Source organism: Astyanax mexicanus, chromosome 1 (genome assembly GCF_023375975.1).
Source record: "Astyanax mexicanus isolate ESR-SI-001 chromosome 1, AstMex3_surface, whole genome shotgun sequence".
NCBI classification, from domain to species: Eukaryota; Metazoa; Chordata; class Actinopteri; order Characiformes; family Acestrorhamphidae; genus Astyanax; species Astyanax mexicanus.
In genome coordinates, this window is record NC_064408.1 from 89,563,587 (window position 1) to 89,584,601 (window position 21,015).

A 21,015-nucleotide genomic window follows, 5' to 3' on the forward strand; every position below is an offset into this window, starting at 1 on the left:
ATTTTTTTATCATTTATTGTTCCTGGTAACTTTTATCTTCCTTCCACAGACTGCAATTTGACAGTTCCTTTTGGGTGCAACTTTTTCTTTTATGATGACTGGGTCCTGTGCTGCCAATAAGGAGCACATCTCTAGCAACTCTTTAAAGTCTGAGAGTAGCTAATTAAACCAGTGGAATCAGGTGTTTCTCTGTTTGACTGCACTGAAAACCTGTATTCAAATTGGCCCTTTATAGTTGAGATGGATGATGTCTGTTATAGAGTTGTTTTACAGGCAGAAACAGTTATTGCTGATATGCACAGCTTAATGGAATTGTCTTTATTGACCCAACGCTTTGCATAGTACTTTGATCTGAAAACATGTTTTTAGTATTCAAATATGCCTTTAGGAAAAATAGTAAACAATCATGTTATGCTTATTTGACAATAAAATACTCACTTTCAATAGTTAACATACTTTTGCAAATCACACAATATAGCTTCATGTGTGGCAGTCTCAACAGCTTAGTTTACATCACACAGACTTTGTGTGGATTATCTGTTGTTTATCAGAAAAGGGTACATTCCCATTTTAGTTTTGGCTTCTTCCAGTGTTTTTTTCCTGCCAACATGACCCTTCTGAGGCCTGCTGTGCTGATAATGAACCACTGCACCAGTAATATCTGGTCAGGAGCAATCTCTGTGGTAATAAATGGCGTACAGGAAATTTAAACTTTGTGCAATAATAGGAAAGCTACTGTCTGTCCCTGTCATTTACACAATCAATGTACTAAGACTTTGTTTATAGTTAGAGTATGGTAAATAATGGAGTTCAACATCAGAAATAAATTATGAAATCGAAAAGGATTTTAATTAACATTGTAAAACAATTTAGTTTGACAGCATCCATGACAATGTACAAATTCACTCAGAAGACCCGCAAAAACAAACCTGTGCAGAGAGAAACACACGCGCTCGCGCAACATACACACACACTTACCCACACTCTTACAACACAAACAGCTCTTTTCACATTAAACTACAAAATAAGAGTCCTCTCTTTAATCATCAACATTAACAGCAATAAAATATCTTACATGATTTAGCATCATTCTGTAATACACCTTTTTTAACATGGGAATTTTATCTCCATTCTCAATATTTGATAATGTAAATGCTGCTTTCTGTCGCATGGAGAGAAAGCCTTAGTTTATTTATTTTTATTTATTTATGCATTTATTATTTATATATTTTTAAATTAATAATAATTATTATTATGATGGTTATTTTTATTACTATGTGACATAAGCGAAGCAGTTGATTTCTGTCTAAATCGGAAGTTCAATATTCAAACTGAGCTAAACGTGCTGTGTTTAAACTATCTCTGAAACTTCTCTCTCTCTCTCTCTCTCTCTCTCTCTCTCTCTCTCTCTCTCTCTCTCTCTCTCTCTCTCTCTCTCTCTCTCTCTCTCTCTCTCTCTCTCTCTCTCTCTCTCTCTCTCTCTCTCTCTCTCTCTCTCTCTCTCTCTCTCTCTCTCTCTCTCTCTCTCTCTCTCTCTCTCTCTCTCTCTCTCTCTCTCTCTCTCTAAGCAGGGGAAGAAGAAAAAAATCAATATTACATCACTCCAAAATCACTCTGCCAGCCCAGAGGCATGTTTAATGATATTGCACACTTTCTTTGCAATTCTGTTTCACTGTCACTCCTTCCTCTCCTCTCTCACTCTCATCCGCTCCTGTGCTCGATCGCTCTCTTCATCCAGCGGGTGGGTCTGCCTGTGTTCCCACAGTCGAACTGCTCCATCCCACTGTAAAGATAACACAGTAAAGACATTTTTATTTCACTTACTTAGCGAGAAAACATCTTGTCCCTACATGTCTACATGGATATATACCACAGAAATTAGAGTGACAGTAAGTTCTCACATGGTAATTCTCAACCCTACCCGGACCACGTTTGGGTTTGGGTCGGGCTCAGATTCAGACAGACAATCTAAACGTATCTAGTTTACATGAATGTGTGTGTGGTGGTTGGGTGCGGAGGTATGGCTGTGGGCAAGGTGGAATGGATGTTTGTAATACTCTAACCAAACTCAGGAGTTACTAATAAAATCCAGAACCTAATTTAGTGGGAGGAAAAACTTGAACCAGCAAATACTAGAATACATCAGAGCTTACACGAGTAGAAAGTTTACTAGTTTCCTAACATCAGCCAAAACAAAGCAAAACCAAAAAATAAACATTAGATAAACGTCACTAATTACAAAAGATCATGAACCTTAAAATAGGAATAGTAATCAAGGTATGAAGATGATACCCGAAAAAGGCACAAACAAAATCGACAATGATAATCCAAGAGAAAATAGTCAAAACTTTAAATGATAATCCAAGCAAAAATATTGTCCAAAACTTTAAATGATAATCCAAGCAAACACAATGTCCAAAAAAAAAAAAAAAGGTTCAATGGTAATCCAAGCAAAAATAATGTCCAAAAAAAAAAGGTTCAATGGTAATCCAAGCAAAAATAATGTCCAAAAATTAAATAATAATCCAAGCAAAAATATAATGTTCAAAAATTAAGCAAAAACAAGAAACCAACAAAACACCCAAAATTGTATCCAGGGCCCAACAAGTATCAAACAAAACCAAACAAGCGAGGCAAAAAAAAAAGGAATAATCTCACCCAGCTCCTTGATGTATCTCCACTGGTTAGAGAACAATTACATTGCCAAGGCCAAAGAGGTAAAATATAAAACCAAAAGGAGCCAAAAAATTGCTAGGGCTTAAAGCAGCATTGCCTTCTCTGACCTGCCTTCTCCCTGACCTTGACTCTCAAAAAATGGCCACCTCTACTTCCTGTTTCCTGTAGGCTTATATTCAAAATAAGAGTCACCCTTTAAAAAAACAAAAAAAAACAAAACTGAAAACAGCTTAAAACAGACAATAGGTAGAGGCCCAACACCATACCTTCTCTTCCTTGTGAAAAGTCATAGGAAACTAGGAATTATACTCTCTGTGGAGTAACCTAAATAACACTATTTGAAATATATTATAGTATTATCCTAAGGTAGGTCTCACCACAGGTCCCCTTATGTAGTGGCATCACATGTTGGTGGAGGGAATGTGGGTGGAGTGGAATGGATGTGGGTGGGGTGGAATATATGTGGGTGGGGTGGATGTAAGCAGGGTGGGATGAGTGCGAGTGAGTGGAATATAAAAATCTGATTTACAATAAAAATATATAAGTCTGTGTCTGTTTACTGTACTGTACTTTTGTAAATGTTACCTATAAAACTTTCAATAAAAACATGATTACAAAACAATATATAGGGTTTTATAGTCACTAAACAGAAGCAATACAAAACTCACAGAGCTGCTGATTATGTTGTCCTGAAATGGGTGCCAACTGACATCCCTCACACACGCATCATGACCTGACAGTTTGGACACCACACGGCCAGTCAGCACATCATATACTGCAGAGAAAGAGAGAAAAAGAGACAGAAAAATAAGAGACTGCTGCAGAGAAAATGGGACAAGTAGTTTCTGATGATTTCTGCTAAACTCACTGATGATCCTGCCAGTGGAACAACCCGTGTAGATGAACCTCTGACCCGTACTGAACTCAGGAGAGAAACGGCAGCGGATGAGCGTGTGCAGCACTCCGTGACCTCTGTAGGTCATCACTGACGTGTCTCCTGTCAGCTTATGTTTCTTTAGAGCTATAGCGAAAAAACAACAGAAATTACACAGGAAACAATATTAGTCTTGTGATGAATTCCGTTCTCAACACTGACTGACTCTGTTGGACCACTTGGAAAAATTGGTATGAGTGATTGTACAGACATCCTGAAATTCCAGGATACTCTTAATGACCCTAAAGGAGTCTAAATCACTCTAAAGGAAACACTAGAACCCTAATACCAGTTCTTAAGCCCAATGTATACTTCCGCGTCAAACGTACCCCGTAGCCTATGTGTATCCAGTGAGAGTGAGCTACACAGTGGAATGCATTTATACTTCTGCATGCTCGTATCAGCGGCTGTGCTTCACTCTGCAGTTTAAACCATGAAGGCAGGAATGTGTGGGCAGGAATGCGAGGTCCAGCGGACCAATCAGAGCTGTGACTGTCAGCATTGGGCAATGCGTAGTTCCATTTCCAGAGAAGTGCTACAGCATAGGTTGGATGCAGAAGTATAAATTGGCCTTTAGCCTGAAGCTGCAGATGAAGCTGAAGTACATGAGCTACATGAAATAAACTCCTAAGCAGTAGAAAGTTGACGAAAGGGAATGCAGAACAGAGTAAGAAACAATGCATGCAATTGATTTGCCAAAAGTCATGGAACAGCGTTTTAGTGCTGTCACATGCCTTTTGCATCACACTCTCACAAAACTCACAAGTGCCTACAAGCCTTTCTCTTTCTCTCATACCGACGCTCACTCACCTCTCTGAGGAACCTGCTGCCAACGGTAGTCCCAGTTCTGCTGGGTTACAGCGAGCCGCGAGGCAGCAAGACCCTCTTTAGGTGAGAACTTCCTGATGTCCCACAGCTTAATTGTTTGATCTTTAGAGTTACTGATCAGATACCGTGCATCACCCTGTAACACACATTTTAAGTTATTATAGGATAAAGTGATAAAGGCCTAAATAGTGACCAAATAGTGCATCTCATCAATGAAACTCCTGCAGTGCCACAGCAAGCACATAATATAAAGCCCAATCCCATTTCACCCCTTGGACCTACCCCTTACCCGTACCCCTCTGTTTTGCTTGTGCACGCCAAGGGGTAGGGGTGTATGGATTCTTGTTGTTAGGCTGGAGCTGGGCTTGTTAGCCCTTCATACGGAGATTTTTCAGAGGCACACTTCAAAACAAGGGCTATGAGAATCACTGGTTTAATGTGTAATTTCAATGATTCATGGTTGAATTCTTCATAACAAGCATGAAAAAGATCTCTAGTAGTTTGTCTTAGTAGCTAGCTTGCTAGCTAACTCCACATTTTACCTTTTTTTAGGTCCCTATCAGAGAAAAATTAAGAAATAGACAATGATAACTAACTTCTACACCACCTCCCCCCTTTCTTAAGGCATATAATGCCCTAAAGTTATCTAGTTAACCGGCAGCTAGGTTACTGAACTTTAGCGCTCCTGATGACGTATCAGGTGCTTGAAGGGTTGTCCCAATTCTTAGGGGGAGGATTTCACCCCTTCTTCTTGTTACTCTGTTCCAAGTGGAAGGGGTACACTCGAAAAGAAGGGATAAGGGTAAGTGGTAGGGCCAAGGAGTGAAATTGGATTGGGCGAAAGTCTGCGCTGTAGTGTGTATGGACTTTTCTAAATTGTTCACCTTGCTGTGTATAAAGGTAATTCCATCTCTGTGTCCTGCGAGTTGACCAACAGGCTGTGGTCTGTCCTCCCTTAGCGTGCGTCTGTCCCACACTTTACACACAGCATCATCACTGCCTGAAAACAGCAGCTGAGACGAACTGTCTGCAAACGCAACTGCATTTACATCGTCCTCATGAGCATCAATCTGAAAGAGGGAAGGAACACACATACACACGCATATATACACAGTAAGAGACAATGTTGTCTAAAAAACATGTAACGTAGCATTTGTCCCATGAAATATCAACTACAAATCACGTTGATGATTTACTGACTGTAATAGGAAGAATATCATCTTCATCTTTGCCACCCTAGGCATGGCGCTTTGGTGAAGCGGACAAGGAAATGGTTGTGTTGACTGTGCAATCTAAGTCACATTCGGGTAAATCCTTTAACATTATTCACATGCTTCTTTTACTTTCAGCAATGCTTCTGTATCTCTCAGCTTGTCCAGAAATGCATGTGTAAAGTGTATTGTTTAGGGGTGGTTCAATGCACAAAATTATACTTTCTGACTGTAGAGGGAAGCAAGGTGCAAGAAACACAAAGTCATTCATAACTTAGCCAACCTAGCAGACATGGGTGCTTCATTAGTTTACATTGGAGTAGGTCTGTCAATAATCACACTTTTGAGTTAACATGCAATATACATACATGACCTCAATAATTTGCACTGACCTCAATATTGCTCATTATGCTTTTCTTGAAAATGAGAGCCAAATAACATAAATGAACCAGTATGAACCTGATTCAAAAAGTCTTTTGTTCATTAAGGATTTTTTCATTAAGATATTTTAAAAATGTTCAAATTTCAGAATAAGCTCTAATAATTTAATTAAAGTTAATTGCTATATACAAGAGTGTAAAACTATTACTTTGCTATTTTTCTTATAGCAGTAGCATAAAAAAAAGTCTTCAAATCACAATAATTTATCAAAATTATTTCTGGAACAATTTATCTTTGTGAGACCTATGCTGGTGCTACGAGGGTAATGAGGCTAACAAGCAATACAAAAAAAACAACCTCACCAATTATATGAAACATGTCTTGTCATGTGACAATATCCAGGGAAAAATGAGAAAGCTACTAAAACGTTATTTATGTTGTTTAATATCCAGTGACTAGTGCACTCACCTTTAGAGTTCTTTTATTCTGTTCACGATCAAACACATACAGGCATCCGTCATTCGCTCTGTTAAAGGAGAAAAGACTCTACAATCAGATTCACCTATATACAAAATATTAAAGTAATAAATATACGCTATAAATAAAATATCAGGTTGCACATACAGCTAATAAAAATGTAAAAAACTAATACCAATGCATACTGAATATAAAGCTTTTGAAAAACAGGTAGCAGGTATTTCTACTTCTGGTCAACCAGGATGGAAATAAAATCACATGGAAGCTCCTGTGAAACACCAACTTAACCCAGAACCGCATGTAAATATAATCCTGTTCAACTAGGGCTTTTTACTTATGCCTATACCTATACGTATTTGTCACCTATGCTCTGGTAATTTTAGCCCTGTCCAGATTCACATTTATTTTTGTTTTTTAATTTTGCCTCAACTAAAATAAGAGCGTTATCCACCATGTGACTGTGTGATGAAAACATTCCAGTAGTAATTTTGCTCGCCCTGCAGTGATTTTATTGTCGTCCAGATGCCAGAGTGTTATCTCCGAGAACACCTGCAAAAACAATTTCCCCAAAGGTCCCCCTCATACACTATCCAATCAGATAACACTTTAAGTGCAGGAAGAAGGTTACTGACCCGCCCAGAATTTCTTTGCCATCTATGGATGCCGCCAGTGAAAACACACAGAACCTCCGTTCATCTGGACTAAGAGAGAAACACACATTACATTCTCGACCTGATTTATCAAACAACAACAGAGAGAACAGCAAAAATATTTGCTACTGACTAAAACTGTATGCACAGCAAATCTATATTGCATTCTCACTGTTCACACTTAGTTATTTAGTTTCACGATTCTAGATATCATCATTCTCACAGGATATCATTATCATCACATCCAGACCTAAAAAAAGTAAACATGTGGACAGCTCCTAAAATGATGCAGATGAACTCTGGCTCCATCTTCAGCCACAGTCTGGTGGTGGTGGTGAGAAGTGGTTATAAAGGTCAGTACGAGATGGACACGCTGGCAAAGTTATGCTGCCCTTATTAAAAATATGTAGTGCAGAATTAATACAGCTGCTTTTTCCCCAAGCGTGAACATGAACTCAAGGTTTAAGAGATTATTTTATCAAATAACAAACCCGTTCTCCCTGTGTTCTTGTAGAAAACTACACTAGATATTTTCAATGATACATGTATCATTCCACTGATCACTCACTGCTAACCACTAATTATATATTTTATATTACTGATATACATATATACAAATGGCAATTTATACTAAAACGTGAACACTTCAAAATGCACACTGAGAAAAACCCACCTGGATCAGCATTACATAAACATATAACAATTATTATTAAAGGGCTGTAAAAGCAGTGAAATGTGCTCTTCTTGTGTTCAATACACTGACATGCCAAAAGTGATGGGACAACAGAATGTACTGACTGTGATTGTGTTACACCAGGGGACGGTTTGACCACTCCTGTATAAATTGTAAGGAGTGTGGGTGAACTCTGGCCAGTGTGCTCTTGGCCTGATCGATTTCTGATGTTGTGGAGGTATTTGGTTTTCCTCGGTCCACAGGGTAATGTTTGTACTGGGTATACATCACAGAAGGAATCATCACCCACAGTAAACAGCACGGGGGTAATATATAAACAGCTTTTTCTTGAGGGTCTTAAACATGAAAATGTGCAACAAGAACACAGACACAATAATATGCCTGCACTATGAAACTAAACCAATAAACTATAAATCAAACATATATCTTCTAATTTAACAATTATCTTTCTGTTTAATTGAGCATAACCTGCAGAAACACTTTGACAGCGTGTTCTCTGACTGGTTAGCGCAGTCATGTGATGGATGTTATGAAGGATGCTTTTAATGGTGATGTGATCTACTGCCACTCATCCACAGTAAAGAAGCTGTGAGGGTGATTACCTGTGCTTTAATGCTATAATGTACTATGAGGGAAACACTAACTTGAGGTCCAGAGCGGTGTGCGTTTCACTTTCACCATCTATACTGCAGACATGAACTAAAGGGAGAGAATACATAAAAGAGAAAAGAAAAAGTCAAACAAAAAATCTCCACAAGCATTTCCTTTAGGGGTAAGAATGTTGTGTGGACTTGGCTGAGACATTGTGTGAAATATTGATTGACTCTATTGGTAGAGGATGGCTATTGTTATTAGGGTGAATTTAATACAATTAATTTATTTGACTCCACAAAAGTAAAAATCTTTTCAAGTAAATTTCACTCCCTGACGTTCTGAAGAGAATTCACTGAGAATTCATAACCGCAAAAAACATCAAGAACACTTCAATCTGAATTATAATTAAATACATTAATTTCTTTATGTCCAGATCACAAGTCCTATTTCTGTCTATGAAAATGAAGGCTTCTGTATGGTTTGTTACAGGTTATTATGTTTGCCAACCAGAATGTGCCAGATAGGAAATAAACTAGTTAAGCTAATAGTAAGTTAGTAAGCTTACGATATACACTGGTAATTACTGCCAGACATAGAGAGGACAAGTTTTTATAATACAATTAACAGTAAAAAAAATGCATTTTGTATAGAAACATGATGAGAGATAGAGGTTATATCGTGTGAGCGTTCTCTGAGAAACAAGCAATCAGTGAGATGTTGTAACTTTAAGAACAACACAGAGGCTGAGCAAGCATGAGTAACTTAGGCCGTAAACATTTTCCAGTGTATTTATCCCATTTGTCTGCTAGTCATTATCGACCCGGAAGTGAACTAAGGCAGTTTACTGCTTACCAACATATGGGTTCAGTCTACTGTCTGTAATAAACAGGCTTTGTGTTATTTTTAAGCAGCCACAGCTTCAAATTTACTGAAGTATATGATTGCTGTGGGAAAAGGACAAGTAAGAAGGCTATAAAAAGCTAAAATCAGACATGCTGCTATGTTGCTATAGGAATTTCCAGATAAATTTGCTATAGTATATAGCACTGTTCAAAACAAAAAACAACATATAAGAGCTGACTCAGAACCTGCTACTCTCGATGTCCCACATTTTCAAAATCATAAATAAGACACATAAATCACCCAACTTTAGGTAATCACTGAAGGTTGAGGCCAATCAGCTGTATGTTTATAGCACAGTTTCTAAAACAGAGATTAAGCCTAGTCATATTCGTTATTTTCCTTTCCATTTCAAAAAGCTAAAATGTGGTGTAGAACAAGACTAGACATAGACATGCCCCAATGTGTAATTCAATAATCAGGTTAATATTAACCTACATTACAGGTTCAGCATGTTTCTCAGAATGTACTGGTAAGTGTTTATGTGTGTGTGTGTGTGTTCTTGTCTTACTGTAGTCAGACCAACTGGAGTAGAGTACAGATCGTGAGCCTGGAGTGAAACACACATCCAGCACACTCCAGCCCACATCCCTCGCTTTCACCGTGCGCACCAGTGTAAAGCCACCTCTGCTGGTGTCGTACAGCCTGATATTCTGATCTACAGACAAACCCACACTCATCAGGTAACATCAGCATCTTCCTTAGGCACATTGAAATTGGATCATTTTTAACACACATTCATTTAATACCACTGTAATAAGGTGGAGAACAAATAGCTGAACTGGGTTTAAAAAAAAAAAAAGTAAATGAATCAGTGTGATCATAAAGTGCAAGCAATTAGATTACTGTGGTAAAACAGAGATTCTTAACTATGACACTAATTCACCAGTCTATTAATTTACTGAAAAGTAAATTACACAACACGTAATTATATAATTAAAGCACTGATTTTGTTCATATTTTTCCAGTATTACCTTGACATGCTGAAAGGAACATATTTCCATCGTCACTGTAGACTCCACAGAAAGCTTTCTGATGGTACGTGTCCTTATGAGCCACAAAATTGGGCAGAAAACTGAACAACACATAATAAAAAGGAACAAATAAAAAATGAAACAAAAAATTACACAAATACAAATATTAAGTTACATTAACATCAACATTCTCATTCAATACATCTTATCTATGGTCTAATGGATGACTTGTGTTGAAGAGTTTCTAAAATGCAGCAATTGTGATGTATAATGAATAAATTGCAGGGATTGTGTGTATGTGTGTGTGTACTCACTGTGAGCGTATCCGACTGCACTCGCCATGAGAGAAACTGGATCCACGACACCGACCCTGCTCCCTCTGGAACACACACACACAGTCACTAGAACACTGATGTACAATAAACCTATTAAGGTCTATGTGTTTGCTGTTGTGTAAGCGAAGGTCAGTTCATGTTTCTATATGAGCTGTAATTCAGTTGTCAATGCTCAGAGATTATTCTTGAGTTTTGTTCAAATAAAAAAAAACAGTAACTATCATTTGATGGTCCTTCACCTGATTCAGCATGTGTGTAAAGCTGTGTTTCCCCTTCAGATTTGAGGAGGCAGTGGCCAGCAGGATCTGTGTTCGGATCTCACTGCGATCCACTTCCTGAGTATCCGGATGGGAGTCCACTAAAACAAAAAGACATGCAGTGTGTGTAATTAGGTGTAGCAGTGAGTAATAAGGATTGAGTATTGAAGGTGATTATTTCTTGGCTGCTGTTTCACATACATTTCCCTCTAGAAACCAATTAAATACATCAACCAATTTGTTTATATTTACCCGGAGGATCATAACGGTGTCCCAGACGTCCCTCCCAGGCTCCATCACTGTCCTCATCAGAGTCTGAGACAGACTGGACGAGCTGCAGTCCTGTTGCTCCACTCCCATGGACCAGTCTGACCTGGCCCCTACACCACAAGCAAACACACAGCACACATTACAACCCCTCCACAACACACAAACCAGCTTTTAAGACTTAAATTCCTCAAGCTTTGGTGGACTGACAAAGCAACAATCTTTCGGAGTGAACCACAGTGCATTTCTATAAAGTCTATATCAGTGGTTCTCATTATACTCTGGCAGAACACAGTAAATGAAAGTGGACCTATTTATCTCAATATCTCTGTTTAATCTCGACATGCATCAGCATGTTAATCATAAAAACAAGGTCATATTAAAAATCCCCTTCAGCATGAAAATGTCACTACACACACACACACACACACACACACACACACACACACACACACACACACACAAACACATATATATATATATATATATATATATATATATATATATATATATATATATATATATATGCATATTTGTATTACACACCTACATTACTACGGACTGTCTAGTAGGGCTGCAACTAATGATTATTTTGGTAGTGGACTAATCAGATGATAATTATTTCGATTAGTCGATTAATCAACGATTATTTGTGCCATGTTCTCCATCTCTAAAAAAACAGAAAACATGAGATTTAAAAGGCATTTAAATGTCCAGAAGTTGTTTAAACATGGAGAGTACTGACATTTAGTGATTAATAATGTAATCTGTTCTGTTGTAGTCGACAAATTTAAATAATCGACATTGTCGATTATAACGACTAATCGTTGCAGCTACTGTCTAGGACACAAATTGATTAAATAACTGTATACTGAATACCAAATCCTTTTTTTAATTGACAACATTAACATTTACATTAAAATTTTTTTTACTTAAAATAACAATAGCAAAAAAAATTCTTTAAAAAGAAAAAAAAATCATGGTATTAGTCATTATGAAATATTCCAAAACATTTAACTTAGAAAAGAAACTAGGAGAATTAGTAAACCTTATGAATGTGAATTTCAATAGAACACTGTATCGCTTGTTTCTCAATGAAGTATTTAAAGCACTTAAGAGTACTGAAATTATTACCAAACTGCATAGTAGTATAAATAATACAAAAATTATATTAACAGGTCTCCACTTCACCTTCTCAGTAGGTACGCCAGTACTTGTGCTAAATCAACGTCCTCCTCGGACGCTGATGCTCTGTCTGCCTGCCTCTCGGGCTGCCGGCGGCCTCTCTGGTTGGAATTCTGGTTAGATTCTGGTTCTGACTGGTCTGGGTTGCCGCTGGAGCCCCGACCGGACATCCCAGAACTGGACTGAGAGCCCATAGACCGAGCACCTGGGGAAATATGAAACAGAACACAATGATTTGAATTGACATATTATACCAGACATACTGTTTCCTATATCTGATATGATATGATACTAAAACCTGGAGTAAAACCTGTCAATACTGATCAGATGTGTCTTTCTTTAATAATTACTAAGCTTTATAATGGTTAGATATTTATATATGTATATAGCTCATTAACTACTATGTTTAAACTGTACTACCACATCCAATGGCCTTTATGTTCCTTTCATAACTTCCGTGACAGGATTCACAGGATTTTTCCTCTGGTGTGTAAAAAACAGTATAGTATTCACACTTAACACAAACAAAACATTCAATCCTCAAATACAGATAATCTATAGCTCTCTTTTCTTCCACCTGCATCTGCCAACACATCACAATAGCTAACTGAAGTTCGAGAAAGAAATGAGAGCAGGGTGGACTGGTTTAGACTATGATCAGCATTTCACACAGGCAGTGTCATGGGCAGACATACATACAATATGTTGACCCTGAACGTTGGCTTCTTATTGGAATCGTCTATTCCACCTTAAATGGCCCAGGAGTTACATTCTGGCGTTCAGAAGAACACAGCAGCCGTACCATTTAAGGTGGAAGGGACAGATCCAATAAGAAACCGGCGATTAAGGAACCAAGGACGAAAACATTCCCCACAGACTTAAACTGGACAGGACACAGGTCAGCTCACAGCCCACTGTCACACACCCCGCTAGTGACCTGTGTTTACAGCCCCCAGTTCACTGTTCACCGCTGTGACACAGTGTTTATATGCCCCCCTCCGCCGCCGCTGTCTTTATCTGTTTATAATGTGAGTGTTAGCCCCGTGCTAACGGGCCTACCGTCACTCTGCAGTCTCTCAGCTCTCCGCGTCCACTGTTACTCCCGGACACCTGCGGTACCGCTCCCTGTACTCATACAAACCCGACCCCCGGCTGACAGCTCGCTCCCCCGCTCCTCTAATCCGCTTTTATGAGCCCCTCTCTCTGCCTCAGACCCTCCATGTTGTTTATGAAGCGATGCGCGTTCACGACGATCACGTGACACGGTCGCGAACCCGAGAGCGAGATCCACAGACTAAAAAAACAAAACTGGAAAAAAAAAAAAAAACAGGGAAAATATATTAACAAAAACAATATCTTGTAAAATATATACAGTAAAACATACACTTAAATATACAGTAAAATATACATCTAAATATACAGTAAAATATACACTTACATGCACAGTAGAATATACACTTAAATATACAGTAAAATATACAACTAAATATACAGTAAAATACACACTTAAATATACACTATAATATACATGAAAATATCCAGATATTACATAAATAATATAAACTAATATATACACAAATACAGAGAATATTATAAAAAATGTTATACAGTAAAATATACAGATTTACAAAGAATATTAACAAAAATATTGTACACTAAAACATACAGATTTACAGAAAATATTAACAAAATTATATACAGTAAAATATACAGATTCACAGAGTATATTAACAGAAAAAATACACTAATACACACAATATTAACAAATATACACTGATATATACATAAATATAGAGATAAAATTAAAATAATAAATCTAAAGCTCTTGATATAAAAACACACATTTAAAGAGAATAATGACAAATATAGATAAAAATACATATGCAACTAATTTAGATTTTTAATCATGATATAAATAGTCTTGACAAAATATACATATTTACAGAAAATGTGCTAGCTAAAAAAATATTTAAAAGCTGTGAGCACTGACAAATTTTTACATAACCTTTTCTGATATTTTAATACTGTAAAGAGAAAGAAACATAATCTGGCATAAACATTAAAGCAATGTGAGTAATGTTATATGTGGGTATTGTTATTTATAGACATTTTGCCCAAACTTTTGATGCAGATTTTAGCAAAAAGGTTTTAGTTTTTTTTTTTTTACTATATTAATTTGTATAAACGTTTATTTCATAGATTTGTCCTTCTGTTTTCTTTACAGAACACAGATTCAATAATATGTGTAAAACTGGGTAAAAAATTAACCCAGTGGTGGCTTAGGGTAATCATATACAGTATTAGTGCAACTCTATTAACCCCAGTCTGAACACCTTAAAAACAATCATAAACAAATAAATATAAAAGAATGACCTTTTATAACTGGTAGATGATGGAATGGTGTGGAGATGGGGAATGTGGAGACTGTAGAACAGGCATTATTTTCGTACATATGCAACTTACTTGCACTTACATTTCTTTGAGTGATTTAAAAAAATATATATTTGCTGGTTAAAGGATAGATCAAAGAAATGAAGTGGCATGAGCCAGAGCAGGAACGTTCAATGTTTCTCGTGTTCTGTGTTAAAGAATTGCTTTTGCTCCAGCACACCTGGGTCTGATATTTTGTTGGATCTGAAAGCTCTCAACAGATAATTCAAGAGTGGCCAAAAAGAGTCTACAGCTGCGTTTGGAATCTATCCCTATAACAGAAATAGTGCACTCTGTAGTGTGTCAACTATTTTGAAGTGCTGTTTGATCTCAGTAGTACATTTAAACCCTCAGATTTTCCACTTGAGATAGTGACTATGTAGTAAGTGACCACCACAGAGCAGTTATTATTTAGGTGATTGGTTGTTAACAGCACTGCAGTGGCCCTGGGCTGTGCTGCTGGAGTTTTTAAACAGTGTTCATTCTCTGTCCTCCACTCTATTAGACACTCCTACCTACCTGCTCCACCTTTTAGATCAGAGACAGTAGCTCATCTGTTGCTGCAGTTTCTGTTGGTCTTCCTCTACGTTCCCACAGGACGCTGCTGGCTGAATATTTCTGGTTTGTGGACTATTCTGTCTAACAGTCACACTGCGGGGTTATTGTCCAGCAGCTCTTCTGCACCACCTCATCAGTGTTACTACAGGGCTGTGAATAACCGACCAGTGAAAGACTTGAATAACGTACCTAAAGTACTTTTGCTGAAGTAGCAAAAGGTCAGTTTAACATGGCTGTCTTGTACACATGAACCCCACTGTGGGTTTGCAGAGAAATATACTATGTTCAAGAACGTGCTAAAGCATTCAATTATGTGCTTAAACGTCAAATAACATTCTGCGTAATTCAGTAATTTGGTGCATATAAACACTGAAATGTCCAGAAATGTGATGTAACATTCAGTAAAATTCAGTGTAACATGCTGCAGTAATCACTGACACATTAAATACATTGCAGAAGGAAAAAAAATACAGAACTACATTCTGGTTTATTGTTTTTTTTATTTTGAAATCTTTAAAGAAATTGCAACCTCATCACACTGTCTTATTCTGGACGTTGAAAAAAAAAAAATCCTACTTGCGTTTCTTGAACACTGAAAAGTAAAAGTTCAACAAAAATTAATTGTCAGTTAAATCCATATCAATTATATTAAAAAAAGATATAATAACGACAGCAAATATCAAAGTTTGGGAAAAAAGTAAGTGCAATATTCATTAAATCCAGACTTACTTTTCTTTTTGTTTTTCTTCATAAGCTTCTTCTTCTTCTTTGGTCTTTCCACATCCTACAACATAAAAGAATAATTATTTACTATGATAATTTAGATTATTATTCATTAACAGACCTGCTCCATCTGAGCAGTTTTGAGAACATCACTGCTGTGTAGAGATTATGCTCTCATGATTTAAGAGTTTATGGTTTATTATGAGTGATTTTAATAATGTTTTTCAATGTGCTCACCGCTGTCTGCCTGCCAGTCAGTGCCGTGATGTCACTGAAGTGTGTGATGTTGCCCAGTTGTGAGGTCATTCCCACCATCCGCCTCTTTTTGGCCTTCTGTTCTCGGGTAAGACTTAGACGCACCATCATGGACTCCTCATAGTTCTTCCTAAAGAAAGACAAAGAACAGTGATCTGTAAACACTGAGGCCAGACATTGCAGGCATCATCACAGAAAAAAAAATCAACCAAGATGGGGTTACAGAGGAGCTGCTTCCCAGCAGGGAAAGAGAGAGTGCACAGCAAGTTATGTTATGCAAGGATTGTACCTCCAGCTTTATAGAGCCAACACAGACAGCTAATACAGTACAAAGTATATTAATCTGTTATTCATCTACAGTAACTCTATAATTCAGTATATTTTTCTTACCTGTGTCTGTCCTCTTGTATCTCACGATCAGTCTGGAAATCTTGGCGGTCCCGGATCTCCTCTGGAGCATCACTGTATTGTCGCCGGAGCTCCTGGATGACGGAGCTGCGCAGAGCCGCTTTCCTCTGCTTATCAGCAAAGTCTTTCTGCCGGTCCGACTCGGTCATATCCCCGCCTGCAGTTCAACAGACAAGACAATTTTACCAAAGTGTATGTGATCTGTTGAGCAGCACTCAAAGCCACAGTCTCACCACAGTGATGCTGATTAAATACTTCCATAAGAAACTGATTTGAATTTGAAAACATTATTTGGATTATTGGATTATTACTAAACCATTAACTGAATCATGCATTTTACCATAATGCATTGGGGCAATCTTGGGTGGTACGTATTTCCTGCCAAGTCCTGTTTTCTGATCATCTTTTTCATCTCCTGGTTCATGATCATCATCAACATCATCATCTGAGTCTTCAGCTTCGCTGAGCTGCATAAACATAAAAATACAATAACTAAATTTGGAATCCAAATGTCACATGACCAGGTACAGGCAATTAAAGGGATCTGAGTGGGTTTTACCTTACTGGCGAGATTCTCAGGATTTGGACGAAAGTGTAAAGGATCATTCGCGGCTGTAACAGAAGATACAACTCTAGTTAGGAGGCATATTCATATTCACTATTCTTTTGTGATACACAATGTATTCCTGCACACATCTGACTTGAAACATGATGAGATTTTTATTTAATCCACAAAAGTAGATGAAGAAAAAAACGGATTAATTAATGAAGCAAAAGGGATAACTTGCAAAGGTGAAGTGTGAGGTGACCACAGTGCAATTATAAGATCAAGGATAGGAACAAAGCAGATTATTCTAGTCTTATATATTCCATTTTAGGAACAATTAATTGAATTATTTGTGTTTAAAAATATGGGGTAGCAATTCTCACTCCTATGTTTCAAGAACATAAATCTCGGTATTCATGTTCTAAGAAGTGTTTAATGGCTTGAACAAAGGAAATTAGAGAAATCACGCCCCAATATCAAACATGTAAACCAGGAGTGTCCAATCTTATCCTCAAAGTATCAGTGTGGCTGCAAGTTTCGTTGGAAACCCATGGTTTAATGACTAACATACCAGTGCAGTCTCTCAGCCCTTTATACCAGTGAAAACAATAAATCTTACCCAGGCTGCCAGTGACTGCTGTACGCACCAATTTATCAATCTGATACTTCAGTTTCTGATCCAGGGGACGCATCTTTTCCAGAACCTAAATATTATTAAACAAACAGAGAAAATATTAGAGCCTTTTGATACAAACATTGAAGAAGAACATGGGCCCTGTTTCTCCAAAGCATCATCATCAAAAAAGAATTGTATAGTGCTTTTTACAACTGATGACACAAAGATGCTTTACAGAAACGTGACAGTCTTAAGAGATACAGTGCCAAGTTCTTAAGTTAAAAAAATAATAAAATAAAATAAAATAAATAATTATTTGTCCCTTATTTCTGGAGACTAAACAAGTATCTTACTGTTCTTATGGTGACAAGCCTGTGAACAGCAGCACTGTCCTTCAAACTGTGTCCTTCTGACTTCAAGCTGATCAGATGAGTAAGATCTTGTAGGTAAAACAGTAGGAGGTGATATCGCAGGTCCAGAAATGACAAGCCCTGCAACCAGAACAGTGTCAGCAGAGAAACTTTAGCGACAGATGCATTTATATACATTCAGTAGAGCTCTGTTCTTACCTTGGACATCTGATTAGCCTGTCCTTGGACTTTCTTTATCAAGTCCCAGACATGGCTCGTCACAGAAACCACCTGAAATTAACAACAGGATTTAATAAAGCCAGTCATAAAGGACGTTCCTCAATCACCCCACGTGGATTATAATCAGTATACCTGTTAACAGTATAACTGTTTTAACTTTGTTTTTTTATATAAAGTTTTTTTTTTGCATAAAACATTAAATGAAAATAACATGACATAAGAGAAATAAGCTGCAATACAATTATTATTTTAAAGGATCTGGGCCTAGTTTCTTAAATCTTAGCATTATTCTTTGTTAGTTATGTTCATTTGTCAGGAACAGCAATGATGTTCTTGGGTCAGTTTGACCTAGTGCATGTTTAATTATAATAACTAAAGATGTCTCCATTTTTAAACTCCATTATCATAGCTTTATTACATGCTAATTATTCTATCAAAATTTAGTGCAATGGTGTTCCTTCCTTCTAACAGATAATGGTTCAATTAGGATAATTCAGTCATTTTTTATTAAAAAAAATACATATTCAAACATAATTGTTTACTGCTTTATTACCTTTAAAAGACCAACAAATAAAACAAAATAGTTTTACATAACACTGAACATAAAGTTTTGTTTTAGTTTTTGCAGGGGGTGGTTGCAAATATGTGAGATGAACCATTTTCTTTTTCTTTTTTCTAATTTTTCCCATTTTCTCCCCAATTTACACAGCCAATTACCCAACCCACTCATTAGGACTCCCCCTATCACTAGTGATGCCCCAACACACCAGGAGGGTGAAGACTAGCACATGCTTCCTCCGATACATGTGAAGCGTGCCACCGCTTCTTTTCGAGCTGCTGCTGATGCAGCATTACCGAGCAGCCAGCACGCTTGGAGGAAAGCGCAGCGACTCTGTTCCGGTACATCAGCTCACAGACGCCCTGTGCTGCAGTCATCAGCAGTGATGTGGGGAGAGAGCGCCATCTACCCACCCAGAGGGAGCAGGGCCAATTTTGCTCCCTCTAACGCCGGCAGCTTGATAGCAAAGCTGCATGAGCTGGATGAACCATTTTCATAGTATATGTTGATTACACTAATTAAGACAAGCAGAAGAAATTTCATACTGAAAAAATATTTTTTTTACTATGTTTACTTGATCTTTAAACTTTAAAACAGGACTCCTAGAATAAAAGGAGGGTTAGGAACATCCTAACTTAGAGAGAGTCCTTAAAGTGAAGCTCGCTTGACCATCTAAAAAGTCATCTTAGTGCTAAGAGCCTTTTAGGGAAGCCACCCCTGGTCGTTTTATGTACCTACATATAGAACATTTAAGGCGCTGTTTCAGCAGCTTCTGACCTGTTCTGTGAGTGTGTTGAGGAGCTGGACAGCTTTGGGTAAATCATCACCAACACAGACCTGAAAAAAGTTAATAATAAAACAACAATATGTTAACTAGTTTTCATTTATAAATCACAGACAAATCAGGAGGGAATAGCAGGTAAAGGTAAAACTGTTGTTTAGCGTTTCCTCGCTGGGAGAGAGAGTCTGTATTCAGGTAATGTGGGTAGTTAGTGTAGTGGGATTTATACAGCGCTGGGTCTCCTCTCTGCAGCTGCTCCTCTTTAAACAGTAGCTACAGCGCTTCCATCTTCTATACAGTTTTACCGTCTTATAGATAAGACTCTAGTCGCGCTCGCCCGTTAATAATCAGCACGTTTAGCTCATTAATCCGCTTTATAAATACAAATTTACCCACAAACACAACAACTCACGTTTTGTACACCGTTGGCCGCCATCTTGAACTACGGCGAGCTGTTTAGGACATGACGGACAGCTGGTCGGTTTTCCGTTGCGCGGTTTTGCTGTTCAGCAGGAGTTAGCTCGTGGCAGTAGTTTTAGACAGAGAGACAAACTAAACCGATTAAAGTATTTAAACTATTAGTTTGTAAAACAAGCGTCAAAAGTGTAATTTTATAAGGCTAATATTAACATTTACTCCTTGACACAAGGCACATTAAAAAAAAAACATTTATATTTATGTTAATTAATATTTAAAACCCTGCTAGAAAATCCAGGTCAAGACTAGCTGGTCATTTAAATAATAAAACAAAATAACATACCATGTTTTCTCTGGATGACCAGCTGGTCTTGACCTGGATTTTTTTGCAAGGGACTCTATTTAGCATCTTTAAACTACAGCAGTGACAATGAGCCAAGTTTTTTGTTTTAGGGACAGCTTGTGTGTCATGAGAGTATTGCTAGTGTCGAGTTACGGTCGCATCTCGATCTTGATCTTTCAGTTTAAGGTGTTAATGTTTAAGTCAGTATTTTTCTCGTCCTGCATTCAGATAAAGTTAATTGTGTTTAATATTATCGCAAGTCTTTAAATAATTTTGGCTCACTCAATTAGTGATGTGAACAATGTAAAACAAGCTATAGGAGAGCTAAGGGAAGTCGCAAGGCAAGCGTGGGAACGTTTACGGAACTGGACATGGATGAGTTTCCAGAGATGGCTCGGAAACCATGATTCTCCTGGAGTGTTCTA

The 21,015-nt window shown here is 37.6% G+C and overlaps 2 protein-coding genes across 2 annotated transcripts; both read right to left on the reverse strand.

The window, feature by feature from the left end:
• Positions 1-1,570: 1,570 nt before the first annotated feature.
• On the reverse strand, positions 1,571-13,615 carry dcaf11 (ddb1 and cul4 associated factor 11). The gene is made up of 15 exons (XM_022684052.2): positions 13,423-13,615; positions 12,370-12,568; positions 11,164-11,291; positions 10,894-11,012; positions 10,634-10,698; positions 10,320-10,420; positions 9,857-10,003; positions 8,496-8,550; positions 7,140-7,208; positions 6,499-6,556; positions 5,323-5,508; positions 4,421-4,574; positions 3,545-3,697; positions 3,345-3,451; positions 1,571-1,783 (listed from the first exon to the last, which is right to left on the reverse strand). Exons 2-15 carry the CDS (start codon positions 12,555-12,557, stop codon positions 1,676-1,678), a joined length of 1,638 nt encoding a protein of 545 aa, XP_022539773.1. The 5' UTR covers positions 12,558-12,568; positions 13,423-13,615; the 3' UTR covers positions 1,571-1,675.
• A 2,216-nt stretch (positions 13,616-15,831) lies between these two features.
• ngdn (neuroguidin, EIF4E binding protein) lies at positions 15,832-20,317 on the reverse strand. Its single transcript, XM_007260116.4, has 11 exons — positions 20,243-20,317; positions 19,827-19,886; positions 18,470-18,541; positions 18,254-18,391; positions 17,904-17,988; positions 17,297-17,349; positions 17,078-17,204; positions 16,720-16,894; positions 16,312-16,459; positions 16,081-16,135; positions 15,832-15,943 (listed from the first exon to the last, which is right to left on the reverse strand). The coding sequence occupies exons 1-11, from the start codon at positions 20,264-20,266 to the stop codon at positions 15,924-15,926; spliced, it is 957 nt and encodes a 318-aa protein (XP_007260178.2). The 5' UTR covers positions 20,267-20,317; the 3' UTR covers positions 15,832-15,923.
• Between the last annotated feature and the right edge of the window lie 698 nt (positions 20,318-21,015).